The 25897-nt window shown below is 45.6% G+C and overlaps 1 protein-coding gene and 1 long non-coding RNA gene across 8 annotated transcripts in view; one reads left to right on the top strand and one right to left on the bottom strand.

Annotated features, from left to right (window-relative positions):
- Positions 1 to 193: 193 nt before the first annotated feature.
- The window catches only part of SPECC1 (sperm antigen with calponin homology and coiled-coil domains 1), a 226957-nt gene continuing 201253 nt past the window's right edge, over positions 194 to 25897 (bottom strand). For 4 of the 7 annotated variants that reach the window (XM_047708244.1, XM_047708243.1, XM_047708247.1 and 1 more), the window contains 3 exons: positions 19606 to 19722; positions 11843 to 11902; positions 194 to 2248 (listed from right to left, as the gene is read on the bottom strand). In XM_047708244.1, the coding sequence (XP_047564200.1) occupies positions 2159 to 2248; positions 11843 to 11902; positions 19606 to 19722 (267 nt within the window). In that variant the 3' untranslated portion in view covers positions 194 to 2158. Of the gene's footprint in view, positions 2249 to 11431; positions 11471 to 11842; positions 11903 to 19601; positions 19725 to 25897 lie in introns of those variants that run through there. The other 3 variants (XM_047708246.1, XM_047708242.1, XM_047708245.1) reach the window with 3 other exon arrangements.
- LOC125087682 (uncharacterized) lies at positions 1638 to 23086 on the top strand. Its single transcript, XR_007123489.1, has 3 exons — positions 1638 to 1718; positions 22260 to 22367; positions 22922 to 23086. It is a non-coding gene; the product is annotated as an uncharacterized LOC125087682 (long non-coding RNA).

Genomic DNA, 25897 nt, shown 5'->3' with positions numbered 1-25897 from the left:
CAGCCCCCCCCAGATCCCCCAAATGCCGGAAGGCCTGGTCCCCCAGCCCAGCCATCTTCTGTCCCTTTCCTGGGACTCTGCAGGGCCAGATCGGCCCCCAACACCACCTGTGTTTCTGTGAGCAGGACACACGCTTCCCCTTCCAGAAGCATACCCCTGGCAAAGAAAATGGTAGTCAAGGAGATTCTTTGAGTTATAAAAATAAATCGCACACAGCCTTTATTTTATAGGACATTTCTTTCGTTCTTTTTCCCCTAAAGGGAGCAGGCTCCAGCACAGGGGGAGAGGAAAGGGGACCACCACCACTGCATAGCCAGTGCTTGGCCCAGAGCGGGATCCTCTGACTCGTTCACAGCAATCACAAAGCCAGGGCGCCAAGAGCTCTGAACACCCCTCCAGGTATCCCAAGCACTTCCACTGCGACCTCTCCTCTCCCACATCAGCCCCGCCATAATCCCAGATCAAACACAACCACTCCCCGGGATGGTACCTCCCGCTGGAGAGCAGGGCAGAAGCTGCGCGGTGATGAAAACGCATAGCGAGGTCAACAACAGCCAGATGCCTGAAGCAACACAAGCAGCACCTTCCATTTGGGTGTGTACATCAGGAAGGAGTAAACTAAATTTGTTCTTCCGACTCCCCTGTGGAAACAAAGGAGCCACTGCCGGGGGCGGGGGGGGGGGGCGGTGGATGGTGGTGTCACCTTTACCAAACTGCCCAACAGCAACCTGTGCTCACCGCCCGGCGCTGGGGAGCGAGATCAAAGACGGTCTCTCCTCTCCTGGGGCGGCCCAGGGGGGTGCGTTGTGAACCAGCTCCCCGGGGAGGTTCTGACCTCGGGCCACGGAGAAGCAGGTCCGTAACCCTCCCGAGGAGGGCCGGACGCGGTGCAGCCCGGGTCGTGGTCCGGAGGGAGGGGCCGAGCCACGCCTCTTCCACGCCTGACGTCAGTGAGGCCCTTTGTGGGAGGGGCGCCCGCATCTGCAGGTGGTGGGCGCGGGTGAGTCACCTGACTGCCGCGGGGGGAGCGGCATCCTCACTCGCTAGGCCATGCGCATCGCGTGCCCAACAAGAACACCTGCCCAGGGCGCTCCCCTCGCCCCCCGTCCGCCCACAGTTAGCTCTGCTGCCTCTAAGGGCGACAGCAGGCGCGCAGACCTGGATTGGTCTCTGCCCACCCCTCAGGGCTTGCTTCGGTCCTGCCTCCCGAAGGGCCCGATGAGGCAGTAAAACCAGGCGCGGAGCTGAAATAGCATTTACCTTTGCCGACTGCCCGGTATTCCCAGACATACACAGCTCTTGGGGCTGCGCGTGTAAACACACGAAGACCTGGGTGGGCACCGGGGACGAACGTGTGTGTGAGAACGGGAATGGGGATGAAGGTGGGGGGCGACTACGACGACACAAAAAGGGAGGAGGTGACAGTGGCTGACGTCTCTCTTTCAGCTGGGGGGGGGGGGTGTTTCTGAGCGTGAGTGCGTGCAAGCACAAAGACACACACTTGTCTGCGAGCCACCCCAAGGGAACACCGCAGCCAGCCACCCAGGGGCTGCCTGGGATTCTCACACCTCTGCTCCTCCATCCACAGATTCCCATAGGTGACAGCAAGATCTAAGAAGTGTGATCAAGTTCTAGGTGTCACAACTGTTGTCTAGCGCGCAAGCACATTCCCCAAGAAAGGCAGGGCTCCTGTGTTGCCAGGGGGCGTGAGAGCGAAGGTTGGTCTTTTCGCATTTTGTTGGGTGTTTTCTTACTTGACGGGGTGGGTGGTGGCGAGGGTAGAGTTTTTCTAAAGGCAGGAGCCTGGGTTTTCAGAAAAAAGATGACTGCTTTGGAAGTGCTGTTGGTGGTGGACCTTGGCCGCTCACGGGTGAAGTCGCTCCACGTCACCGGAGATGGCCCACCCAGTTCTGATGGACAGAGCCCAGGCTGGGAGGAGGAAGGCCAAGGGGTAGCAGAACTTCCCTGGCCCATGCTCCAAATGCATCTGGACTTAAAGCGGGGGCGTGGTGGGATCCAGCTCAGTTTCTGGTTTGTGCGCTGGGCCCCCCGATGGAGTGCGGCAGGCGGTAGATGGAGGGGGACTGGTGGAAAGTGACCAGGTGCTTGGAGGACCAGCTGCAGGCTGGGGGGCTGGCTGCTCTTCGGCCCTCGGGCTCTACGTCTCGAAGTACTTGTAGATCTGAGCCACATACTGCATCACGCTCTGCCAGTCAGGCCGGTCTGTGTACAGCATCTCACTGAGCTCCTGCAGGAGAAAAGATGAGGTCACACTGGGCACCACAGACCCCCACCCCCTTCCCACAAAGATGCTCCGATCCAGGTTAGGGTGGGGGCTGCCCAGAAACGCTCCTCCACCTGCTCAGACAGAAGGTGTAGGCAACCTTGTTAAATGGGATTAGTTAAAAGAAAAAGTGTTTTATTCCTATTTAATCAGGAGATACTGTCTCTTAAAAAACATTTTTTTAAAAAAGATTTTATTTGAGAGAGAGCGATAACGAGAAAGAGCATGGTAGGGAGGGTCAGTGGGAGAGGGAGAAGCAGGCTCCCTGCTGAGCGGGGAGTCCACTGCAGGACTCGATCCCAGGACTCCGGGATCATCACCTAATCTGAAGGCAGACGCTTAACTGACTGAGCCACCCACAGCCCAGAGATACTGTCCCATTTAAAAAACATTAGACATGACTTCCTGCCCCTTTTATCTTAATAACATGGGAGCATTAAAAAAAGTTCTGTAAAGAGTAAGTCATCCATAACTCCATTATCATAGAACGAGTGCCGCTTTTCTAAGTTATACTGTAATGTACACCTATGTTTTCCTGCTTCCATCACGTGGATGTACTATTGTGTGCTCTGTGCTTTTATTATTTTTTGGGGGGTGGTGGTGGTGGGAGGGGTAGAGGGGGAGGGAGAATCTCAAGCAGGTTTCATGTCCACCATAGAGCCCAATGCAGGGCTGGATCTCAGCATCCTGAGATCATGACCTGAGCTGAAATCAAGAGTTGGACGCTCGGGGTGCCTGGGTGGCTCAGTGGGTTAAAGCCTCTGCCTTCGGCTCAGGTCATGATCCCAGGGTCCTGGGATCGAGCCCCACATCGGGCTCCCTGCTCCGGAGAGAGCCTGCTTCCTCCTCTCTCTCTGCCTACTTGTGATCTCTCTCTGTCAAATAAATAAATAAAATCTTTAAAAAAAAAAAAAAAGAGTTGGACTCTCAACCAACAGAGCCTCCCCCTGCCCCCGGTGTCCCTCTGTGCTTTTCTACCTAACGTTTTCCATACACAATTGCACAGGCTGCTGTGCTGCATTGCTGGTGGTCCTAGTAGTAGAGGGGCACAGTCCAGGGACAGCTGTCCCACAACCAACAGGACATCTAACATGACGTGTCATCTGTGTTCACTTCCTCATGTTACAGACTTTGTGTTACGCATCTTTGTGGGGCGTTGTTGAACTCATGGGTTGAGATGAATGCCCACAAATGGGATCAACACAAGAGCCTTGAACCAACTGAACCTGCAAGCGCTGTCTTCTAAGAATTAAGTGTTAGACCATTTCATGTTTGTTGTTGTCGTTGTTCTTTGTTCTTTCTCCCTTAGTTTCGCGGGTGATCAGCAAGCAGACAGTCAAATGTTCCTGAAATGTCTGCCACTCTGTGTATGAAATAATTCATTTTGGAGTTGAATTTGGATTCTTTTGTGGTCACGAGAGAATAGTAGGAAAGGACTCTGATGTAAATCCAGGAGCAGGGATGTGGTGGGAAAGCAAGCCTGAAGCACATCTGCTCTTGGGTGGTGACAGAAATGAGACCTGTCACTGGCCAATTATTTTGTTTCCATGACACCTAAATATATTTTACGAGTTTTGCTTCTTGGTTGTGCTAAAACATGACCAGCCTGCTACTGACAAGGATGTGTCTTCCACCTCAGAGAGGACACAGAAGTCTGGTCAATATTTACAGCTCTGCTCAGACTATTTCCTCATATGCCCGAACCTGACAATAACAACATTAAAGCTATTTTGGTACATTATCAACATCACATTCAAACATGTTTGAAGATATACTGTAGCACATTTCAAGAGAAGGGAGAGGCTGCTGCCTGACCCAAAATTTGAGGATGCATGACATTTATTTGAATCAGGAGCTGAAAACCTTTCAAGATAAAAAGCACCAGGCCCTGATGGTTTCATTGGCAAATTCTGCCAAATGCTCAAGGAAGAAATAATACCAGTTCTACACATTCTTTTCCAGGAAACAGAAGAGGAGGCACAGTTCCTCACTCATTCTGTGAAGCCAGCATTACCCTAATACCAAACCAGATAGAAATGGGACACGAGAAAGCTACCCACACAAACACAGTAAATACTAGCAAACTGAATCATGATCAAGTGGGGCTCACATCAGTAATGCAAGACAAGTTTAATATCCATCAATGTTATTCATATGATCAGACCTAATAAGAAAAATCATACGATTATATCAACAGATGCAATAAAAGCATTTACACATGTACCATGAAGGTATTTGTGGGTTTGGTTCCAGACCATAATAATACAGCAAACACAGCATAAACAAGTCAAATGAATTTTTGAGTTTCCAGTGCACAGAAGTTATGTTTACATTATACTGTAGCTTAATATGTGTGCAACAGCATCTAAAAAAACACAACAATGTACATCGGTCTCTCACACAATGCAAGTTTGAACCCTGTGGATGTACTTATGTGTGGATTTTTTTTTTTTGATAACTACACTATGGTACTGTCAGTGGATTTTCTCTTAAATGATTTTCTCAAAAACACATTTTTCCTCTACCTCACTTTAAGAATATAGTATGTAAAATACAAAACATATAAAATATCTGTTAATTGATTATTTATACTATCAGTATAGCTTCTGCTCAACAGGAGGATATTAGCAAAGTTTCTGGGGAGCCGAAAGTTATACAGAGATTTTTGACAGCATGGGGGTGTTGATGCTCCCAATTTCTGTGCTGTTCAAGGGTCAACTGCACATTCTCTAATTAAAAAATATTTTATTGCTAAAAAAATGCTAACCATCATCTAAGCTTTCAGCAAGGTGTAATCACTGATGACTGATTACCATCACAAACATAATAATGGTAAATATAATTTTAAACAATAACTTCGAGAATTACTAAAATGTGATATGGAGACACAAAGGAGCACATACTGTTGGCAAAATGGAGGTGACAGACTTGGTTGATGCAGGATTGCCACAAACTTTCAGTTTGTAAAAAAAAAAAAACAACAAAAAAATGCTTGTACCCGTGAAGCTCAATATAGTGAAATATAAATGAGGTATGGCTGTTTACAAAATTCAGCCACTGTTTATGATAAAAACTCCTCAAAACCTAGAAAAATAGAGGGGTATTTCTTTTACCTAATAAAAGATACCCACAAAACCCAAAAGTTGACCTCATACTTAACAGAGAGAGGCTGAACACTTTCCCACTAAGATCAGGAGAAAAGAACAAGGCAAGGATGTCTTCTCTCACCTTTCCTACTCAACACCATACCAGAAGTTCTAGCTAAGGGCACCTGGGTGGCTCAGTGGGTTAAGCCACTGCCTTTGGCTCAGGTCATGATCTCAGGGTCCCGGGATCAAGTCCCGCATCAGGCTCTCTGCTCAGCAGGGAGCCTGCTTCCCTCTCGCTCTCTCTCTGCCTGCCTCTCTGTCTACTGTGATCTCTCTCTGTCAAATAAATAAATAAAATCTTAAAAAAAAAAAAGAAGTTTTAGCTAATGCAATAAGGCAGGAAAAAGAAACAAAAGCAGGCGCCTGGGTGGCTCAGTTGGTTGAACGACTGCCTTCAGCTCAGGGCATGATCCTGGAGTCCCCAGATCAAGTCCTGCATCAGGCTCTCTGCTCAGAGGGGGTCTGCTTCTCCCTCTGACCTCCCCTCTCATGCTCTCTCTCTCAAATAAATAAAATCTTAAGAAAAAGAAAAGAAACAAAATGCATACAGATTGGAAAAGCAGGACTAAACCTGTCTTTGTTTGCAGATGACATGACTGTCTATGTAAAACACTCCAGAGTTTACCAAAAAAACCCACTGGAACTAATATGCAAGTTTAGCAAGATCTCAGTCAATACTTTCCTATTATAATACCATTAATGGACAACTGAAATGTGAAACCAAGCCAAACCATATAAGGGGCATTAAATTTTAAAAAAGGATATATATGCATATATATATGTATATATATATATCAATGATATATATAAATAAGAAAACTTGTTTATAAAACACTATATGCAGAAAACCATAAAGCACTGATGGAAAAAATCAAGAAGCTCTAAATAAATGGAGATTATTGTACGTTCATGGATCGGAAGACAGAGTATCGACAAAATGTCAATTCTTCCTAATCTGGTCTATAGATACAAAACAATCCCAATCAAAATCCCAGCAAGCTGGGTTTTATGGGGGAGAAGGAGGTAGGTATTGACAAACTGATTCTAAAATTTATAAAGCAAAGATACAACCAAAGAAATTCTAAAAAGAATAAAGTTGGAAGACTTGATTTCACGATCTATCAAGTTGTATGAATCAGGGCAGTGTGGTATTAACCAAGTGGCAGATACTTGGATCATATTATATCTATTTTATCACAGTAAGAATCATTGAAAAAAAAAAAAAAAGATAAGGCTTCTTGCCCTTGGGAGCTCATGGTCTTGGGGGATGGAGATAAATCCTACAATCAGATAAATCACAGTATAATACCGCACGAGCTATACAGTACTATTGTGCGTTAAGAGCCCAAAAGGAGGGCATGGCTGTCCTGGATACAGGATCATGGAGGAGGTAAGATGGAGCTCTGGAGAGGGCCTGCCTGCTTGACTCTTGCCGTTGCGAGTCTCTAATGTGTGACCTTTTATGGAGCCGCACCTGCCTTAGTTTCCCACCTGTAAGGAGCATCCGTCGGGTGCAGTGAGTCAACACATGGAAAATGCCTGAGGGTGCTTGGGTGGCTCAGTTGGTTAGGTGTCCGACTCCTAATTTCAGCTCAGGCCATGATCTCAGCATTGTGAGACCGAGCCCTGCGTCGGGCCCTGCACTCAGCGGGGAGTCTGCTTCTCTCTCTCTCTCTCCTTCTCTCTTTTCTCCTCCCCCTGCTCACGTGTTCTCTCTCTAAATCAATCAACAAGTAAAATCTTACAACAAAAGAACATGCCTGGTGCATAATAAACACGAACAAATATTTTTTATACTATTAAATCAACTCTAAGTACCCTTCGTAAAATCTGTACTGCACGGCAGGCTGAGTTATGCCTAAGGAATCATTCTGATATCCTCCTAAAATCCTGAGTGGTAAAGACCTCCCTGTCCTGATCTCTGTGTGTACTGACTGTCCTAGTGGCTTTCTCAATCGGCAACACCCTCCCAGACTATGGACTCAGCATGAGGGCCTTCCCTTCTCCAGGATACAGACACATCAACCCTTAGGGGACACGCATGCTGGCTGTCCTTCCAGGAATGGCCATGAGGCCACCTGTCCTCTCACCTCTTCTGTGAGGAGTTGCTCACCCTTGTGATATGGTCAGCTAAACCTCGCTGTCACACTGTGGCTAAGAAGGAATGTGTTCTAAAATTGGGAGAACGTGGTCGACCTTTCATTAAAAAAAAAAAAAAACAAAACTCATCTTTGCTAATATGCTATCCCCAGAAACCTGTATTTACTTGGATCTACACCTGTGAGTGATTTCCATCCCCTCACTGATCTTACAATAGACCTTCACCAAAGACCTGGGGTTATGACTGCTGCCAATCCTGACTGTGTATATTTTGGAAGTATCACGTGTAATTAAGAACTGTTTTTCAATCCACGTCAAGGTACTGCAAAGCAAATTTCATAATGCAGGAAGCTTCTGTTTTGTTGATGGTATGAACTGGTTAAAATGCTCACAAACAACCCTAAATGCTTCTGAGATTAATTATTATGCTTGTCAGTATCTCCTCGCAGACATCTGTAAAAATGAAACTGTCTGTTCCAACAATTAGTTCAACAAGATGGTCTCATTCCTAGCCTGCACTAACTCCTGCCTTATGTCAGATACAAAGTAGGGAGAAGATGTCAACTTAAAAAAGAAGCAAATGTCAGCTGTAACACAAAGAAAACCATATTCTGTGTGTATTATCTCTAACAAATTCTCGTTTTCTTCTTGGATTCCTTATGTTAATTATCTGTTGCTCGGATGCCTGGGTGGCTCAGTTGGTTAAGCGTCTGCCTTTGGCTCGGGTCATGATCCCAAGGTCCTGGGATCAAGTCTCGCATCCAGCTCCCTGCTCAGCAGGGGAGCCTGCTTCTCCCTCTGCCTCTGACTGCCGCTTTCTCCCTGTTTGGGCGTGCTCTCTCTCTGGCAAATAAATAAATAAAATCTTAAAAAAAAAATAATCAGCTGTTGTTACTTGTTAGCTGTTCAGCGTTTCAGACGGGAAGATAAATCGGGTCCCTTTTGCTCCATCTTGGCCAGACATGTATGTCTCCTCTAGCCTCTTATTTACATGATAGAGACATCTGGTTCTTAAAAAAAGTTTCACAGATCTTAGCCTTACTGGGATTTTCTCGTCTACATGAATACATTTTTATTTATTTATTTATTTATTTTTAAAGATGTTATTTATTTATTTGACAGAGAGATCACAAGTAGGCAGAGAGGCAGGGAGAGAGAGAGGGGGAAGCAGGCTCCCCACTGAGCAGAGAGTCCGATGCAGGGCTCAATCCCAGGATCCCGGGATCATGACCTGAACTGAAGGCAGAGGCCCAACCCACTGAGCCACCCAGGCGCCCCTGAATTCAATTTCTTTAATGGGTATGGTTCTTTTTCGTTTTGAGTGAGTTTTGGAGAAATATTTACATTTAGTATTTGAAGAAAGAATATACTTGCATTTCTTTAGAAAACTGTCCATTCTGGTTTAAACATACTGGTGTAACGCTGTTCATAGTACTGATGTTTCTATGATGGCTGTACTTTTGCTTTTTCATTCCTCAGATGCCCTACGTCCACTGAGGATGACAGACCCAAGTCTCAATCTGACTTCGCTTGGATTTTCCCCATCACTGATGAGACTATACATCTTCTGAAATGTTTATGAACCACTCATGGCTCGTGTATTCTAGCCTTTGATAATTTTCTACTAAGTTGTCTTTTTATTACTGGTTAGTAGAAATTATTTATAGATTTTCTGTCTTCACTTTCTTTCTTTGTAGTTCTGTTATGATGTTTGAGGTTCATTAAGAATCTATGGTCTTTCATCATTCTGGAAAAATTTCAGGCACCATTTCTTCAAATATTCTCTCTCCCATTCTTTCTTCCCTCTTCTGGAATTCCCACTGGCCATGGGGCTTAGAAATTGTCTTGATTTTATCTTCCATGCTCTTAAGCTTTGCAACAGACTCTATCGGTTAATCAAATAGTCATGCCCAACCTCTCTATCCCTTGTAGGCGTCCCACTAAAGAGAAAGGAGAATATAAATAGCTTACTTTCTCAAATTCCCTTGCAGCTGGGGTGGCCATGTAACAGAGTACTGCCAATTACCTGAGGGACTCTGGGAAGGCTTCTGATTTCCTTATCAAAGGGGAAAGTTATTCCCTCTCCTTCCTGCCCTGCAGATGGGAGTGATGTCTGGAGCTTGGCAGCCATGTTCAACCACAGAGGACATGGGGACAAAGAGCCAACAGATTAAAGATGGTGGAATGTTAACAAGACACACTCTGGGGTCCTTGATTACACTACTGAGCAGTGAACCAATCCTGAAACTACTTCTGGACTTTTCATTAAAAAATAAAATGAACAGCTTTATGGTTTAAGCAACTGTTAGCTGGATTTTCCATTTCTTGAATTTGTCTTTTTAAAAAAGATTTTATTTATTTTTTGAGAGAGAGAGAGAGAGAGAGAGAGAGAGAACACACATGTGCATGAGTGTGTGTGCAGGGATAAGGGCAGAAGGGATTTCATGACCCTGAGATCATGACCTGAGCAAAATCAAGAGCTGAACGTTTAACAGACTGAGCCAACCAGACAACCCCCACCCCTTGCCTCCATTTCTTGAATTTGAATACATACTAATACAATTCCTCTATTATATTTTTCACTTAAAAAAAGATTTTATTTATTTATTTGACAGAGAGAGACACAGTGAGAGAGAGGGAACAGAAGTGAAGGGAGTGAGAGAGGGAGAAGCAGGCCTCCTGCTGAGCAGAGAGCTCGATGTGGGGCTCGATCCTGGCACCCTGGGATCATGACCTGAGTCAAAGGCGGACACTTGATGATTAAGTCAGCCAGGTGCCCCTATTTTCCACTTTTTAAATGTCTATTTCATGTTCTGGATAATCTCCTTAGCTCTATTTTCCAGCTCAGTATTTCTCTCTTCTACTGTATCTAATCAGGTTTTCAATACAACTGGGGCTTTTTAAATTTCTAATTTTTATTTCTAGACATTTCATTTGATTCTTTTTACAAATCTTTTTTTTTCTTAACATTACCATAGTCCTTTCTTATGATTTTTTTCCCTCTTTTACCTCCTTAGTATATTTAAACATAGTCTTTTATAGTCTCTTTCTTATTATTTTATTATCCCACATTCTGGTAGATGATCTTCTTGTTTGGCCTAGCTGCTGACTAGCACAACTAGAACATTTTCTTGAGTGTTTTGTAATTTTGGATTGTGAATGTATTTTCAGTGGCCATTGTACCACTAGCCCAGAAGCTTTGTGCCTCAGCTAGTATAAGTTAGGGGCTTCTTGGAACACAGAAATAAATTTGAACTCCAAACCTCATGTGGCCCAGTTTTGTTTTCTTGCAGATTTTCCTTTTTCTGGACACACACACACATACATACACACAAAACTAAGATGGAAACCAAGCTTCCTTATCACTTCCCTTGACTGGAAGGTAGAGGTTTTTTTAATTTCCCCCTTCACTAAGAAGAACATAATTTTGTGACCTTGGGTTTTATGCAAGGGTCTCAGTACTAATGTTCTCTTTATGGAAACTCAGCGCCTTGTCTCTTGTTCCTGTGTGGACGTTAAATAAAAGCTATACCCATTAGGTAGCCTTTTATTATGAGCCCTCTACCAGCACTCCTGGACCCGCTTCTGAGGCTTGCCACAGTCTTAGTTTATGCTTTGTGGCTCTGGTTTCCACTTCTCTTTGAATTTCTGACATCTGGCCACTTCCCATTCTTTTTTCAGACTGCAGCTATGGGTTGATATTTTTATAATTATTTTTTTAAAAAAGATTTTATTTATTTGACAGGCAGAGATCACAAGTAGGCAGAGAGAGAGGGGGGGAAGCAGGCTCCCTGCTAAGCAGAGAGCCTGATGCAGGGCTCAATCCCAGGACCCTGGGATCATGACCTGAGCCGAAGGTGCCCCTTATAATTACATTTTATCTAGATTTCTAGGTGGCTTGAACAACAGGGCTTTAATAATTCATCCCATTGTGCTTCTAGAAATGAAATTTATCCACAATGAAATCTTTGAAAAAGCCCTAAATCATGTGTGGTTAGACTAACTGAATTAAAAAAAAAAAAAAAAAAATTTTTTTTTTTTTTTTTAAAGTAGGCTCCACACCCAGTGCAACCAAGGGCTTGAATTCACAGCCGTGAGACAGAGACCCGAGCTGAGATCAAGAGTCAGATGCTGAACGGACTGAGCTACCCAGGTGCCTCATGAATATTTTTATATTAGGGATCACGAGTAACAAATCTTTAGCAAAGGGATTTTAATGTTCTGTAAGAAACTGTTTAGTAGATGGCATAAAGTTCTTTCTCCTATAGGTGGAACAAAGTTTCACAAGGATATAAAATAGGATACTTACCAAGCTGGGTTTGATGCCTACACTTTCGGCTGCTTCAAATGCCAACAGGAGATTCTTTTTCTAGATTAAGAGGACAAAGACTGGAATTATCAACTAAAAATACACAGCTTTTGAGAAAATAAAAATAAATATAAAAACATATAGCTTTTGCCAGGAAAGAACACTACATGACACTCCCACACAGATGATCTACTATTATAAAACACTTAGATTTTTTTTTTAAGATTTTATTTATTTATTTGACAGGCAGAGATCACAAGGAGGCAGAGAGACAGGCAGAGAGAGAGGAGGAAGCAGGCTCCCCGCTGAGAAGAGAGCCTGATGCGGGGCTCGATCCCAGGACTCTGGGATCATGACCTGAGCCGAAGGCAGAGGCTTTAACCCACTGAGCCACCCAGGCACCCCAAAACACTTAGATTTTTTTTTTAAAAGATTTTATTTATTTATTTGACAGACAGAGATCACAGGCAGGCAGAGAGGCAGGCAGAGAGAGGAAAGGAAGCAGGCTCCCCGCCGAGCAGAGAGCCCGATGTGGGGCTCGATCCCAGGACCCCGAGATCATGACCCGAGCCGAAGGCAGAGGCTTTAACCCGCTGAGCCACCCAGGCGCCCCTAAAACACTTAGATTTTTAATTCAAATATGCAAACAAGTGTTTCAGTCTAAGGAAGAAAATGATTGGCAGGTTATAATTAAAATGACATTACCAATTGATTCCTGACTATCAAAGATAAGTATTTGTGAGCTATTTTTTACTCTGTCACAACTTATGACATACACATTCTGTTGTGGATCAAGACTTGTTTCATCACGGTGCTGTATACCATTTCCCCCTAGAATTCTTAAGGCACATTCCACAGTTAGCCCTGATTCGTAGCTCCTTCCTGAGACTCTTTCTGGCTGTTCTGATGTTTCCTCACCTGGATGAACTTAAGAATCACTTAATTATGCCTCCTCCCCTCCATAATTCATTTGAGATTAAAATTTAATTAGATTGGTATATTAAGTTTAATCAAGACAGTCATGTTCCTCTAAGTAATCATGTTTTATGTCCCCCAGTAGAATTCTGTGATTTTACGCATTTGGATTTGATACATAATTTTATCTCTTTGGCCATTTTCCCATGGCCTTCACCCTCTATCCTTGGGTGCACATCTGCTTCCTGAAGGTGGAGGGCTCTGCCTTCATACAGACGCAAACTCTCTGCTCTAGGTACCACGTCACAGAGAAACAGAAAAGACAAGGCAGTGCACGTTTTCTCGCAGGCTGTGGTCTAGGCCTGGGAAAGCTGCTGATTTGTGGTCATCTCACCCAAGACACCAGCCCTCTTCCTCCAAATTAAGGGAAGTTTATGGGCATGAACTGGAAACCTGTGCGTGTTTCCGTAACACTGCTCTCTGTTCTGCTGAGATGGGAGCTCCTAAGCTGGCTCCTGGCTGCCCTTTACTGAGCCCAAACTTGTGGCAGCTGTCTCCTCTTTTGTGTTTATTTAAAGTCCTTTTGGTTAGTGTTGAGGGGAAAGGGGGTTTGTAAGCCAGTTTTGTGGCTACCACTATTCCAGAAGTTGTGGCGTTTGATAGGCCATGCCAACTTGTTTTCGTTCTTTCCTTTTTTCTTTTTTAAGACTGTATTTATTTATTTGACAGACAGAGATCACAAGTAGGCAGAGAGGCAGGCAGAGAGAAGGGGAAGCAGGCTCTCCACTGAGCAAAGAGCCCGATATGGGACTCAATCCCAGGATGCCGGGATCATGACCCACTTAAACACTGAGCCACCCAGGCGCCCCTTGTTCTCTTTCTTTTAAATATATTTTTAAAAATATTTATTTGACAGACAGAGATCATAAATAGGCAGAGAGGTAGGCAGAGGGCGGGGGGGTGGTGGGAAGCAGGCTCCCTGCTGAGCAGAGAGCCCGATGCCAGGCTTGATCCCAGGACCCTGAGATCATGGCCTGAACCGAAGGCAGAGGCTTAAGCCACTGAGTTACCCAGGCGCCCGCCAGGGCACCTGGCGGGCTTAGTTCTTGGAGCACGCAGTTCTCAATCTCAGGGTCGTGAGTTCGAGCCCCGTACCGTACATGGAGCCTACTTAAGAAAATAAATAGAACGCTGCACCAATTTTCAATTCCAGCCATAGTGTTTAAGTGTGCATTGACTCACACATTTACCTGCATAGACTATTATGAGCAAGTGCTGTTAACTAATTCTTCCATTGCAACAGTGTCAGGCCCCTGCAAGAAGGCCAGGGGTGGGGGGAGAAAGCTGCCACTTACGGGCAGCAGGAGGGAGTGTGCCCAGGACGGAACCTGCAGGCCAGAGCCCTTCCCGCCGCAGGAGAGAGGAAGCCCCTGGTAGCGCTCTCTGCCACTGGCCCCACTAGCAGGACACCTCACCTAAAAGTGACAGCGGAAAGCATCCCAAGTCCAGATTTCTCCTCTCATGTTAAAACTTTGTTTCAGGGGTGCCTGGGTGGGGCTCAGTCGTTAAGCGTCTGCCTTAGGCTTGGGTCATGGTCCCAAGGTCCTGGGATCGAGCCCCGCATCGGGTTCCCTGCTCAGCAGGAAGCCTGCTTCTCCCTCTCCCACTCCCCCTGCTTGTGTTTTCTCTCTCGCTGTGTCTCTCTCTGTCAAATAAATATATCAAATCTTAAAAAAAAAAACAAAACTTTTCAGACACTGACACGAAAACACTCCGTTCCTAGTCTTGAATCTGACTAGAAACGTGGAAATTTCATGGGCTGACGGATAAATCTGCTTTCTGTTGGGAAAAAAAATGCCCAAACCTCCCACTGACTGTAGCTCCCATCTCTTTCATGTCTTCGAAGACATACTTGTTAGTTTTATCAGAAACTCCCTACTTGACACTGACGTCCAACTGACTCACTTTCATTACTTCCACAGGGGGAGACGGAACAGCTCCTGCTTTCTGAACTTCCTGGGCTGTGTCATTAATCTCACAGACCCAAAGTCTTCCACAATTGGACAGGGGTGGTCCCTGATCACAGCATCCTCCATCAGGGGGAAGACGTACAATCCTATGTGTAGGGGCCACGGGGACCTGTACCACCAGGACAACAGGAAGTGAGTCCATGGCGGCATCTGGCTGTTGTGTGTCTCCAAGAGGGCAGCAGGTGACTGGGCAGCTGGCCATGCTGTTGGGGATCACGGACACCCATGGCGAGACAACGCACTTTCATAAGGAGGCAATGCTCATGATTCAAAGTGGGAAAAGCCAACACTTTGAGGTTCATTATTTTCCAGCAGATCCAGAGTGATCTGAGGACGAAGAGCCAGGTATGTTTTGCACGAGAGCGGACAAACACTGCACACCTTCAGGAAGATTCCCGTCGTAGAGAGTGTGTGCAGTAGTTTTAGTGAGGTCCTCTGAGTATCCGAATTGTTTTACAACCTCTTTTGCCTCAGTTATCTTTATACCATCATATGGAAAAGGCAGAGGCTGCAGAGCGAAGAGAAGGGACAAGGACGGAGGTCACTGCTGGAGGTGGGCTTTGCCTGTGAGGGGCTCTAAGCATAGGCTGCGTGGACACCCCCCACAGCCCTGGCTTGCCTCCTCCTCTCCGGCTGCTCCACTCCGGTTCCCTCAGCTGGGTCTCTCTCTCCCTTGATGACAAGCAAGAGTCAAGGTTCCTCAGCCTTCTCTCTATGCCTCTGTGATACTGTGATTTATAGCAAGAAATATACATTGGTCTTTGTCCGTGGTTCCCGGCCCAGGGCTCCTAAAACCCTTACCATTTCCCATAAAGAGCCATAGAGGCAACTTTTGTTACAATCTTTGGTTTTCGTCCTCAGTTCCAGAAATGGCTTCAGAACAACAAAGCTGAAATAGATGTCTTCTGTTATTCATACAAACCTCTTTCAACCACACCTGAGTTTCTATTCAAGAGGTGATTTTTCGAAAAAGCCCAGATAGGGGTGCCTGGGTGGCTCAGTGGGTTAAAGCGTCTGCCTTTGTCATGATCCCAGGGTCCTGGGATCGAGCCCCACATCAGGCTCTCTGCTCAGCGGGGAGCCTGCTTCCCCCTTTCTCTCTGCCTGCCTCTCTGCCTACTACGGATCTCTCTCTCTCTGTGAAATAAATAAAAAATCTTTAAAAAAAAACCCAGATAAGCTAAGGGTGGGGGCTGGCTGCTAGGGGAACCAGCCATGGGATCAGAGGGCTGGAACTTTCATATCCCCTGACCCCAGCCTCGGGGAGGGGAGATAGACTGGACATTGAGTTCCATCACCGAGACCCAATGGTTTAACCAATTGTGCCTGTGTAAGGAAGCCTCCATTAAGCTCAAAAGGATGGGGTTCAGAAATGTTGCACCCCAAGGTCCAAGGGGACAGAAGCTCTTGTGCTTGGGACTATTTTGGACCTCCCCCTAGGGGTGCCCTCATCCAGCCAGCCATTAGTGTCCTTCAACATCCTTTGTAATAAACCGGTGACCTAGCAAGGAGATTGTTCTCCTGAGTTCTGTGAGCCATTCCAGCAAATCAATTGAACCTAAAGAAGGGATCACGGAATCTCCGGTTTACAGCCGGTCGGTTAGAGCAAGGTGATAACTATGTGGTCACGGGGGTCTGAAGTGGAGAGCGCCGTCTCATGGGACCGAGCCCTTAACCTGTGGGACGTGAAGGTGGACAGTGTCAGAACTGAGTCACACCTGAGGACACCCAGCTGGTGTTACAGAACTGCCTGGTGTGGGGAAAAACCCCTATCCGTACAGAAGTGTCGGAAGTGAAATGCCAGAGGCAGACTGGATATAGACGAGGTTTTCCTTAGGGCTTCTCTCAGGACCCGGGACCGAGGTGATCTCCATTCTCATGGCTTTAAAGACGGCCTCTGCCTGCCCTATTGGATATAGTAGCTACACCTGACATGTGGCTACTTAAATCAAAAGTAATTAATGGGGTGCCTGGGTGGCTCAGTGGGTTAAAGCCTCTGTCTTCGGCTCAGGTCATGATCCCGGGGTCCTGGGATCAAGCCTTGCATCAGGCTCTCTGCTCATCAGGGAGCCTGCTTCCTCCTCAATCTCTGCCTGTCTCTCTGCCTACTTGTGATCTCTCTCTCTGTCAAATAAATAAATAAAAATTTTAAAAAAAGTAATTAAGATTACACATTCAAGCCACATTCATTAACAGTCCAACAAACTAGTAGCTACCATATTGGGGAGGGCAAATGGAGCACTTTTCCATCATTTTGCTTCCCTTAGGCAGCAATTACCTACGCCCTGATGACTCCTGAATTTGCCTCCAGGTCTGATCTCTGGTCTGAACTCCGCATTTGTCATCCAATGGCCTGCCTGACCTTGCAAACTGCATTCTTCAGGAACATCTCCCACTTAACATGATTAAAAACAGAACCGTTGTTCTGTTTTGTTTTCCAAATGTTTAATGCTCTTGTGTGGCCTGCTTCGTGGACTACCAACAAAGCACCACACAAAAATTTTAGGTCTTGAGATTTTTATATGCTCTGGGATGGTTAATTCTATGTGTTGGCGTGGCTAGGTCATGGTGCCAGATGTTTGGCCAAATATTATTCTAGATGTTTCCATGAAGGTATTTTTTTTTAAAGATCTTATTTATTTATTTGACAGACAGAGACCACAAGTAGGCAGAGAAGCTGGCAGAGAGAGAGAGAGAGAGAGAGAGAGAAAGGAAGCAGGCTCCCTGCTGAGCAGAGAGCCCGATGCGGGGCTCGATCCCAGGACCTTGGGATCATGACCTAAGCCGAAGGCAGAGGCTTTAACCCACTGAGCCACCCAGGTGCCCCTCCATGAAGGTATTTTTAAGATGAGATTAATACTTAAATTGGTAGACTGGGTGAAGCACATCATGGGCCATAGTGTGGGTGGGCCTCACCCCATCAGTTGAAGGCAAAAATAGAAAAAGTCTGATCTCCTTTGAAGAAGAGGGAATTCTGCTAGCAAACTGCCTTCAGATCTAAACTGTGGCACTCAATTTTCTTACACACACACACACACACACACACCCTATTACTTCTGTTTCTCTGGAGAACCCTGGCAAACACTCCAGAAAATTAAATCCCTCTTATTATCACCATCAGTGTCATGACCATGCCTTGAACTTTATTTAAATCCCGGTGTGGGATTATCAAAACAGAACCTTCTAGCATCTCTATTCCTTCCCCATCTTGGAAAATGACCTGTAGGGCTAGCCACACCTCTCTTTCCTCTTGTCCTCTCCCACAACTAAGTAGTTCCTAAGTCCAGCTGATTCTACGTCTAAGACCTATTCTGAATCTTTTTCCATCTTTCTATCCAGGATGTTACCGCCCCTGCTGCAGCTAATGGCTGGCATCAGGGACGCTGAGCCCTCACGCTGACATCCGGCCTCACTCATTTATATTCTCTTTCCAGCTCTTTTTTTCACTTAACAGCCAAAGAGATCTTCCAAAAACACGAACTGTGTGTCTCTACCATTTAGAACCCTTCAGTGACTTCCCACTGAGGTTAGAGCAAGAGGAAGATTTCTTCCCAGAGTCACCTGTGGAAGCCCTGCAGGGTCTGGCCCTGGCTGGTCCCCAGAACCATCACAGGCCTCTTTTCCACACTCACTGCACTCCAGCAATGGGCCTTCTTGCAAGTCCCCAACCCCAAGTGTTTTCCTTGTCAGGCTGCTCCCTTCCTCCGGAAGGTTCCCCCTAGCTCTATTACTAGCTCCTTATTTGTTCTGAAGAGCATTGCCTCTCAGAGAGGCCTTCTCAGCCTTCCTGATCTAAATCAGGAAACCTGTTCACTCCTACAGCATGAAGTTTCTCTTATAGCTCTTCTGCAATTTATTTATTTATTTATAACATTACCTGTTACAGGTTTACTCACTTGTGGACCTGTGTCTCTACTTTAGAGAGCAAAGAACAGGTCTACATGGTTCACTGTTATCTTTGTTACTGTGTACGATGTTTGGCAAGAAATATTTGTGGAGAGAATGAGCAGGGCCCAGAGCAGCATTTCCCAAAGTATACTCTCTGGGATATGATTTTGTAGGATGTTCTAGGTCACGGTTTGGCAAATTATCAGCCGGTGGACCAAATCTGGCCCTCAGCCTGTTTTTGTAAATAAAGTTTTATTGGAACACAGCATGCCCATTCATTTTCTCTGGGGTCACTTGGGCGCTACCATGGTAGATGAGTAGCTGTGACAAAGACCTTGGACCCACGAAGTCCACCATTTGGCGCTTAACAGGAAAATTTGTTGACTCTTGTTATAGGTAATTGTATTAAAAAATTCTATGGATCTGATAAATGTAGGGTTAAACAGAGTCACACAGGTTTCTTTCAGTGGGACTTCTTGAAGTCATTACCGTGCTAATGAGTGTCATGAATCTCTGAGAATGTGATGTAATATACAGTTTCCCAAGCTTATCTGAGCAGCTAGATCCTTTTGGTGGTGCTTCCGGTTCTTCGGAAAAGACTTCGAAAATGCTGGCCAAGGTCTTAAAACCACGAAGGTGAAATTTCATCAGGGCTTTCTCTCAAAAAAATGAGTGATAGGAACTTCTTAGCAGTCACAGTAAGCTGGTCTTCATCCCATTTTTCCAGGCCATGAGGGACACTGGGAGATATTTACTGAGGGTAGGATCCTACAGCCTCATCATTCACTCAAGATTTCTCTCGGCCTGGTATCAATATCCTAGTTTCCACGTGGAGTCTATGAACACCACCCCATCGGGAAGTATGGTATTATAGGAATTCCTCTCACATGTTCTAGAGGATAACCAGGGGTGACTGGGCAGGTGACTTACTTTCTCCTGACTGTTTAACTCCTGATACGGGATGTGGGCAGGCAGGTAGGTATGGAGGAGAGCACAGAAGGCCAAACCATCGCTCCAGCTGCTGCTGAAATTGGTGATATCGATGTTCTGTGGGGGGGGAGGAAAAGCAGCATTAATCTCCAAACTGTGCAAAGGCAGAGAGGTCAAAGGAGACTATGAGTAAGGGGGTATCCACCTCTGGGTTTGCAGGAAGGCCGGATAAGAAACCACGCAAGACTTCAGGAAGTCCATTTAATTCTGGTACCAGCAATGGCCCGGTGTTGCCCAAATCCACTCACAGAATTGTGTGAAGAAAAGCCTTCAGGGCTCCAAACCCTGGGAATTTCTGCCTACCCAGTGGTACATTAAAAGCTCGGAGATATCTTATTCTCAAATCTACCCACTCGATCAGCTTTCCATGTCCCAGCACTGCCCAGATTTATCTGGTCAAGGAAGAATCCTCACCATGGTCGTCACGACATATGACCCCAATGAACAACAGGTAGACCAAGACAAAATAAGATCTTAAACACCTAGATGGCTAGTCTCATGGCTTATTCCTGCTAATACCCTCTTCTCCCACAACTTGAAGGGCTTCTCAGGGAGAAAGAAACCCCCCCATACTCAACAGTGTCCTTGCTAGCATGTCAAATACCCAAGGTTTATGTTAGCACGTCAAATACCCAAGGTTTATGAGGCCTTCCAAGGGAACATGGGGTCCTCCTCTGGATTCGGTGGGAACCCTAGCAGATGCTTGGTACAGAGTGATGAGGAAAACAGAATCTTTAGAGGCAGGCAGCCCACAGAGACAACAAAGTGGGCAGAGGTGAGTGGATGGTGAAGACGTGGCTCTTTCTGATCGTGTGGACGCGACTTCCCCCTCCCTCTGCCCAAACCACATGCCCATCAGCAGCAGCTCAACCTGACTATCTGGAAAGTGATGTAGGATGTCTCCCCCAGAAGCGATGGCACTTGACTACGGGAGGAGGGGTGAAGAGGAACATGACATGAAGGTAAATTGGAATAGGGGGAGGGAGACTCCTTATGTGTGTGTAAAAAGCTTTGAAGAACACAGGGAGGTGGAAATGTGTAATAAAATATAGTACAGTTCTCCCATGCGCGTTCCTGAGTGGTTTGGAAGCAAATGGCCCGCCAATTCATTTGAGCATTTTATCTAGATTTTCCCTGTGTTAGTCTAAGCTAGCTTGGCCGCCAGCGATGAGGTAGGTTCAAATGGCTCATTTTATAGGAAAGACACGGAGGCCAGAGGCGGTGGCATCCACGCATCACACACACCGGGTTTACCTGGATGACAGACACTCTGGCAGGCCAAGTCCCCACCCTGTGGCCCTTTCTATCAAACCTCTCCTGGCTTCTAGCCAGAGTCCAGGATGACCCAGGGGGACCCCAGAACATTCTCCCACAAAGTGCCGCTGTTTCAGGGAAGTCAGATTCTCCAGCCTGTTTGCACTTACATTTACCCGGGGGAAGCTATCTGGCCGAGGGCAACACACAACCATAATAATGCCTCTTCGTTCCGGTTTTCATGACTCAAGCACAACCGGATTTTAAGAGCTGCTAAGCAGCCATGTTACATAAAAGTCTGAGAATGCCCCGTCTCCATTTTCAGGCTGAATGTGCACCAGCCCGGCCTCCTGGTAAGCTAATCATTTGCATTCTTGGCTTCAGACAGTCTCTCTGGAGACTCTGGAGCTACCCAATGGGGTCTGGATGCTGCTTTGGAAATGGGAAACACTGTAATTTTATATTTTCTGAAGAGGTCTGCATGTTAAAAAAGAAGAGGAAAGACATGGGGTGGGAGGGGTGGCACATCCTGTCCAGTTCACTCGAAGTCTCAGGCACTAGAACCAGATGCTCATTGGGCCCTGGGGAGTGGGGGCAAGGAGCCGGGGTGGGCCAGCCTTTGGAAAACCAGGCCTCCCAGTGCCCGTCGACACAGAGTCCCCTTCTTTACTTTGGCACGCAGAGGTGATCTGAGACCCTGTCTCCAAGCCCATCTCTCACGGTGCCTGTGCCCTGGCGGAAGGGAAGTTCTTTCCAGGGACCGCTTGCTGATGGTTATTGCTCACGCTCAGTACTGGGGCATCAGTGAAAATGGGACAGGCATGTGCCACACCCAGAAGTGTTCGCTCCAAGAGGCAACGTTGACATACATCCCATTTCATCGTCAAAAGAAACTGAGGCCATAAGAAGTGGTGTTTTTGTCAGAAAGGCCACATTTTAAGTAGAAAGCCAAACATCCAATGAGTGACCAAGATGCAAGTCCCTGAGATATGAGGGCTCACAATGTGCTTGGTGCTGGGCATCTCCTCGTTTCATGCTCAGAACGACAATACCTGGTAAGTAGCGCTGTACCCACTTCACAGATGAGGAAGCCGAAGCAGAAAGAAATATCGCTGGGGCCAGAGTCAGGGGCAAATCGCAGGTCTGCCCAAGAGCAAAGCACGTCATGTTTGCTGTCCTTCCTTCCTCCTTTTTTCTTTCTTCCTCCTCTTCTGCCTACTGTCTGTCACAAATTTACTTCACATCTAAAGCTTTTAAGGTTTGAGAAATCTTTCATTTCCTAAAACGTGAGAACATTTTACACGTTTATCTCTTGTATCATATTTTTCTTTATGATACAGAATGTCATTTTCCTTCATCTATATGATCTTCAGAAGCATTCTGAGAGGCTGGAGAAACCCAATGTGGGTGACGAGGCCACCCGTCTCACAAAACCAAGAAAGTGCCTGGTATTTCACTGTTACTTAGGAGAAGATCTGATTTTAAAGATTTTATTTATTTATTTGAGAGACTGAGAATAAGAGAGCACAGAGGGAGGAGAGGGAAAAGCAGACTCCCCATTGAGCAGGGTGCACAATGCGGGGCTCAATCCCAGGACCTAGAGATCATGACCTGAGCCGAAGGCAGATGCTTAACCGACTGAGCCACCGAGGTGCCCCATAGGAGCAGTTTTTGACCTTTAAGTATAAATGAGCAACAGGTAGAAACTATAAAGTCTAGTTGAAAAAAATTAGTCTAAATGACTCACAACATCAGGAGAGCTCAGAGAACCTGGATGCTTCTGGACAGATGGCAGCTTGCGGGCCTTTCTGGAAACATGAAGCCCGCTATACAGCAGACCCTGGTACTTCAGCAGCAAGACCACACCACACCCAACACTAAATAAGAAAGTGCCCTATTTAAAAAAAAAAAAAAAAGTGGAATTATGGAAATTCCAAATCTAGGCGGGTTATCAAGTCCAACATCCGGGTGAGGAAATGCTTCTCTTTCCTGTAACCCACAGGCGCCATGTTTAAGACTGAGTTGTTCTGACATTGGAAGAGATGGAAGACAACCAGCAGTGATCAGTGATCTGCAGCACTGTATTCATCCCAAGGCTATCAAGTAAAGACTCTACCCTTCTTAGGATAAAGTGGAACAGCTCAATTCTAGTTCCCTGAATGTCATTTGAAATCCTAATTCCAGGGGCGCCTGGGTGGCTCAGTGGGTTAAGCCTCTGCCTTCAGCTCAGGTCATGATCTCAAGGTCCTGGGATCGAGTCCCGCATCGGGCTCTCTGCTTGGCAGGGAGCCTGCTTCCTCCTCTCTCTCTGCCTGCCTCTCTGCCTACTTGTGATCTCGCTCTGTCAAATAAATAAATAAAATCTTAAAAAAAAAAAAAAAGAAATCCTAATTCCATTGGAGTGACAAGAGTATCAACAATTCCCAACTCAACACAGCTGTTCGAACAACTGAAAACATGCACACGTTTCTGATACCTCACGTAAGAGGATGTAAGCACTGTACAAACCTCAGGGGTGGCTTTGTTACTATCGTTATTATAAAGGTGGTTTGTTACCGCTCACTGAGGTATATTTTTGGGAGCTGTATGATGTATCTTTGTGAATGAGGAGTTAGCAGATGTTGTGGGGGGGAGCTACGCTTTGAGGCTGGGTATGCAGAAAATGGAGCCTAATTATACAAACACCCCCAAGAGATGTTAGTTAATATATTCGTTTTCCCAATTACCATTCAGCTGAATTCTGAGGGGTTCATCAAAAGAATAACTAAGAGCAAAAACAGAAAATGATCAACAAGGCATTCTACAAGCTGTATCGTCAGTTATTTTCTTTGTTATCTATTCCTGAATAAAATTGAGTGGGATAATTGTTACCCTTAACGGGGAGTTAGGAATGGGCTGGGAGCAGGCAGGGGATTCTGGGGGTGCAGACAATACTGTGTTTCTAGACCAGGATGCTAACTGCACGGGTACTTTCATGTTGTGAAATTTCACAGAACGGTGCTTGCATGTTCTATCTCAGTAAGAAAGAGAGGGAGGGAGGGAAGATGAGAGGAAGGGAAGAAGGAAAGCAGAAAAGAAAGATGAACTGATAGTCTTAAGGGAATGAACTGTGGCTGTTAAAAAGACAGAGAACTTTCTGGATTTTATGTCCTGTAAGAGTTACCGAGGGGGAAAAAGCAGAGGAACAACCAAAAGAAACTTCTTGCTGATTATTTCCCCAAGGGAAATGGTAATTACTCGTTGCAAATTGTCTTTAACTTTCTCTGGGATATAAATACCTTAGCGATATTTCTGAGTGGAAAAGAATTCCAGGAAAGGAAGTCTCAGATATATACATATATGGTATATGGTATCAGATACACATAAATACATAGACGGTTACATTCCAAGCACCTCCAACACACGTTAAGTTTCTACGAATGCTCAGAAGCAGATTTTGTAAGATACAGAATCTTGCCTTCAGTGCAGCAAAAGACATTTGAGAAAAGCAAATACACGGAAGGGTATTTACATGAGAAGCTAAACTAATTTCAGTGACTATCCAAACATATTCCCTTGAGTGGCTGAGAGTGCTGACAAATGAAGTTCTACAGGGGTGAATGTGGAGGTCGCACTCGTAAATAACACAGGGGGACAAAAGCAAAGCAAAACCCCAGCGAGCTACAGCACTCGCTTCCAAAAGGTTCATTTCACTTGCCTTTTGTTGCCTGGAGACACCAGGGCCTGGAGGGAAATGCTGCAGAACGCAGGCTGGAATGGGTCCCATGCTCAACCTCGCAGAGGCCACAGCTGGATTCTACAGCTGTCTGACCTCATTCCCACCACTTCATCTTTTCTGAGGATCTCTAGCTTCCTCTGTTAGATTTCTGTGAATGGGTTGACTCTGTGTGCACTAAACTTAAAAGTCTAAAAAAAGTTAAAAAAGAAAAAAAAACACCCCAAAGCTTCTGGGAAGAAGTCAGGAGACCGATGAGAAAATGTAGTCTGGTTGAGTCTAGAAACACAGTAGGGTGGAAGCATCCTCAGTGCACCTTGTCCGCAGACAGGCCAAAGCTCCTGTCTTGGACAGGCCTAGAGCACCTCCCTCTTCAAAGTACCCCAAAACCAACCGAACAGCTCTTCCCCAGCTAAAGATGGAAGGAAAGCCACATGGAGAAGGATAGGAGGGGCAGAGACATGTGTGGGAACCAAACCCTCAGTGCAGTGACCTACAAGTGGGGAGGATGTCAAGTGGGGAGTGAGGGGATCAAGGACCACATCAGATAGCCCCCCACCACCCTGGTAAGAAGAACGTCCATGATGTCTGGCTTTAAAAGTCAGTGAGACTTAAACCTGGGAGAGGCCAAGAGCTATAGGAAATAGACTCAATGAAGAAATGAAAGAGAAAATTCAAAAATACCTGGAAACAAGTGAAAATGAAAACAAAATAGTTCAAAATTTTGGGGATGTGGCAAAAAGGGTTGTAAAAGGAAATGTATAGCAATATAGGTCTACTTCGGGAAACAAGAAAAATTTCAAATAAACAATCTAACCTTATGTCAAATTAGAAACTAGAAAAGGGAGAAAAAACAAAGCCCAAAGTTAATAGAAGGAAAGAAATAATAAAGATTTGAGTGGAAATAAATAACAGAGACATAGAAAAATAGAAAAGCCAATGAACTAAGAGCCAGTTCTTTGAGAAGATAAACAAAATTGATAAAGTTTCAGCCAGGTGCATCAAGAAAAAAGAGGAATAAAATCAGAAATGAGGGGCGCCTGGGTGGCTCAGTGGGTTGAGCTGCTGCCTTCGGCTCAGGTCATGATCTCGGGGTCCTGGGATTGAGCCCCGCATCGGGCTCTCTGCTCAGCAGGAAGCCTGCTTCCCTTCCTCTCTCTCTGCCTGCCTCTCTGCCTACTTGTGATCGCTCTCTGTCAAATAAATAAATAAAATCTTAAAAAAAAAATCAGAAATGAATGAGAAATTACAACCAATGCCACA

The sequence above is a fragment of the Lutra lutra genome, chromosome 16, assembly GCF_902655055.1.
Source record: "Lutra lutra chromosome 16, mLutLut1.2, whole genome shotgun sequence".
Lineage (NCBI taxonomy): Eukaryota > Metazoa > Chordata > Mammalia > Carnivora > Mustelidae > Lutra > Lutra lutra.
This window is presented reverse-complemented; position numbering and strand designations above follow the sequence as displayed.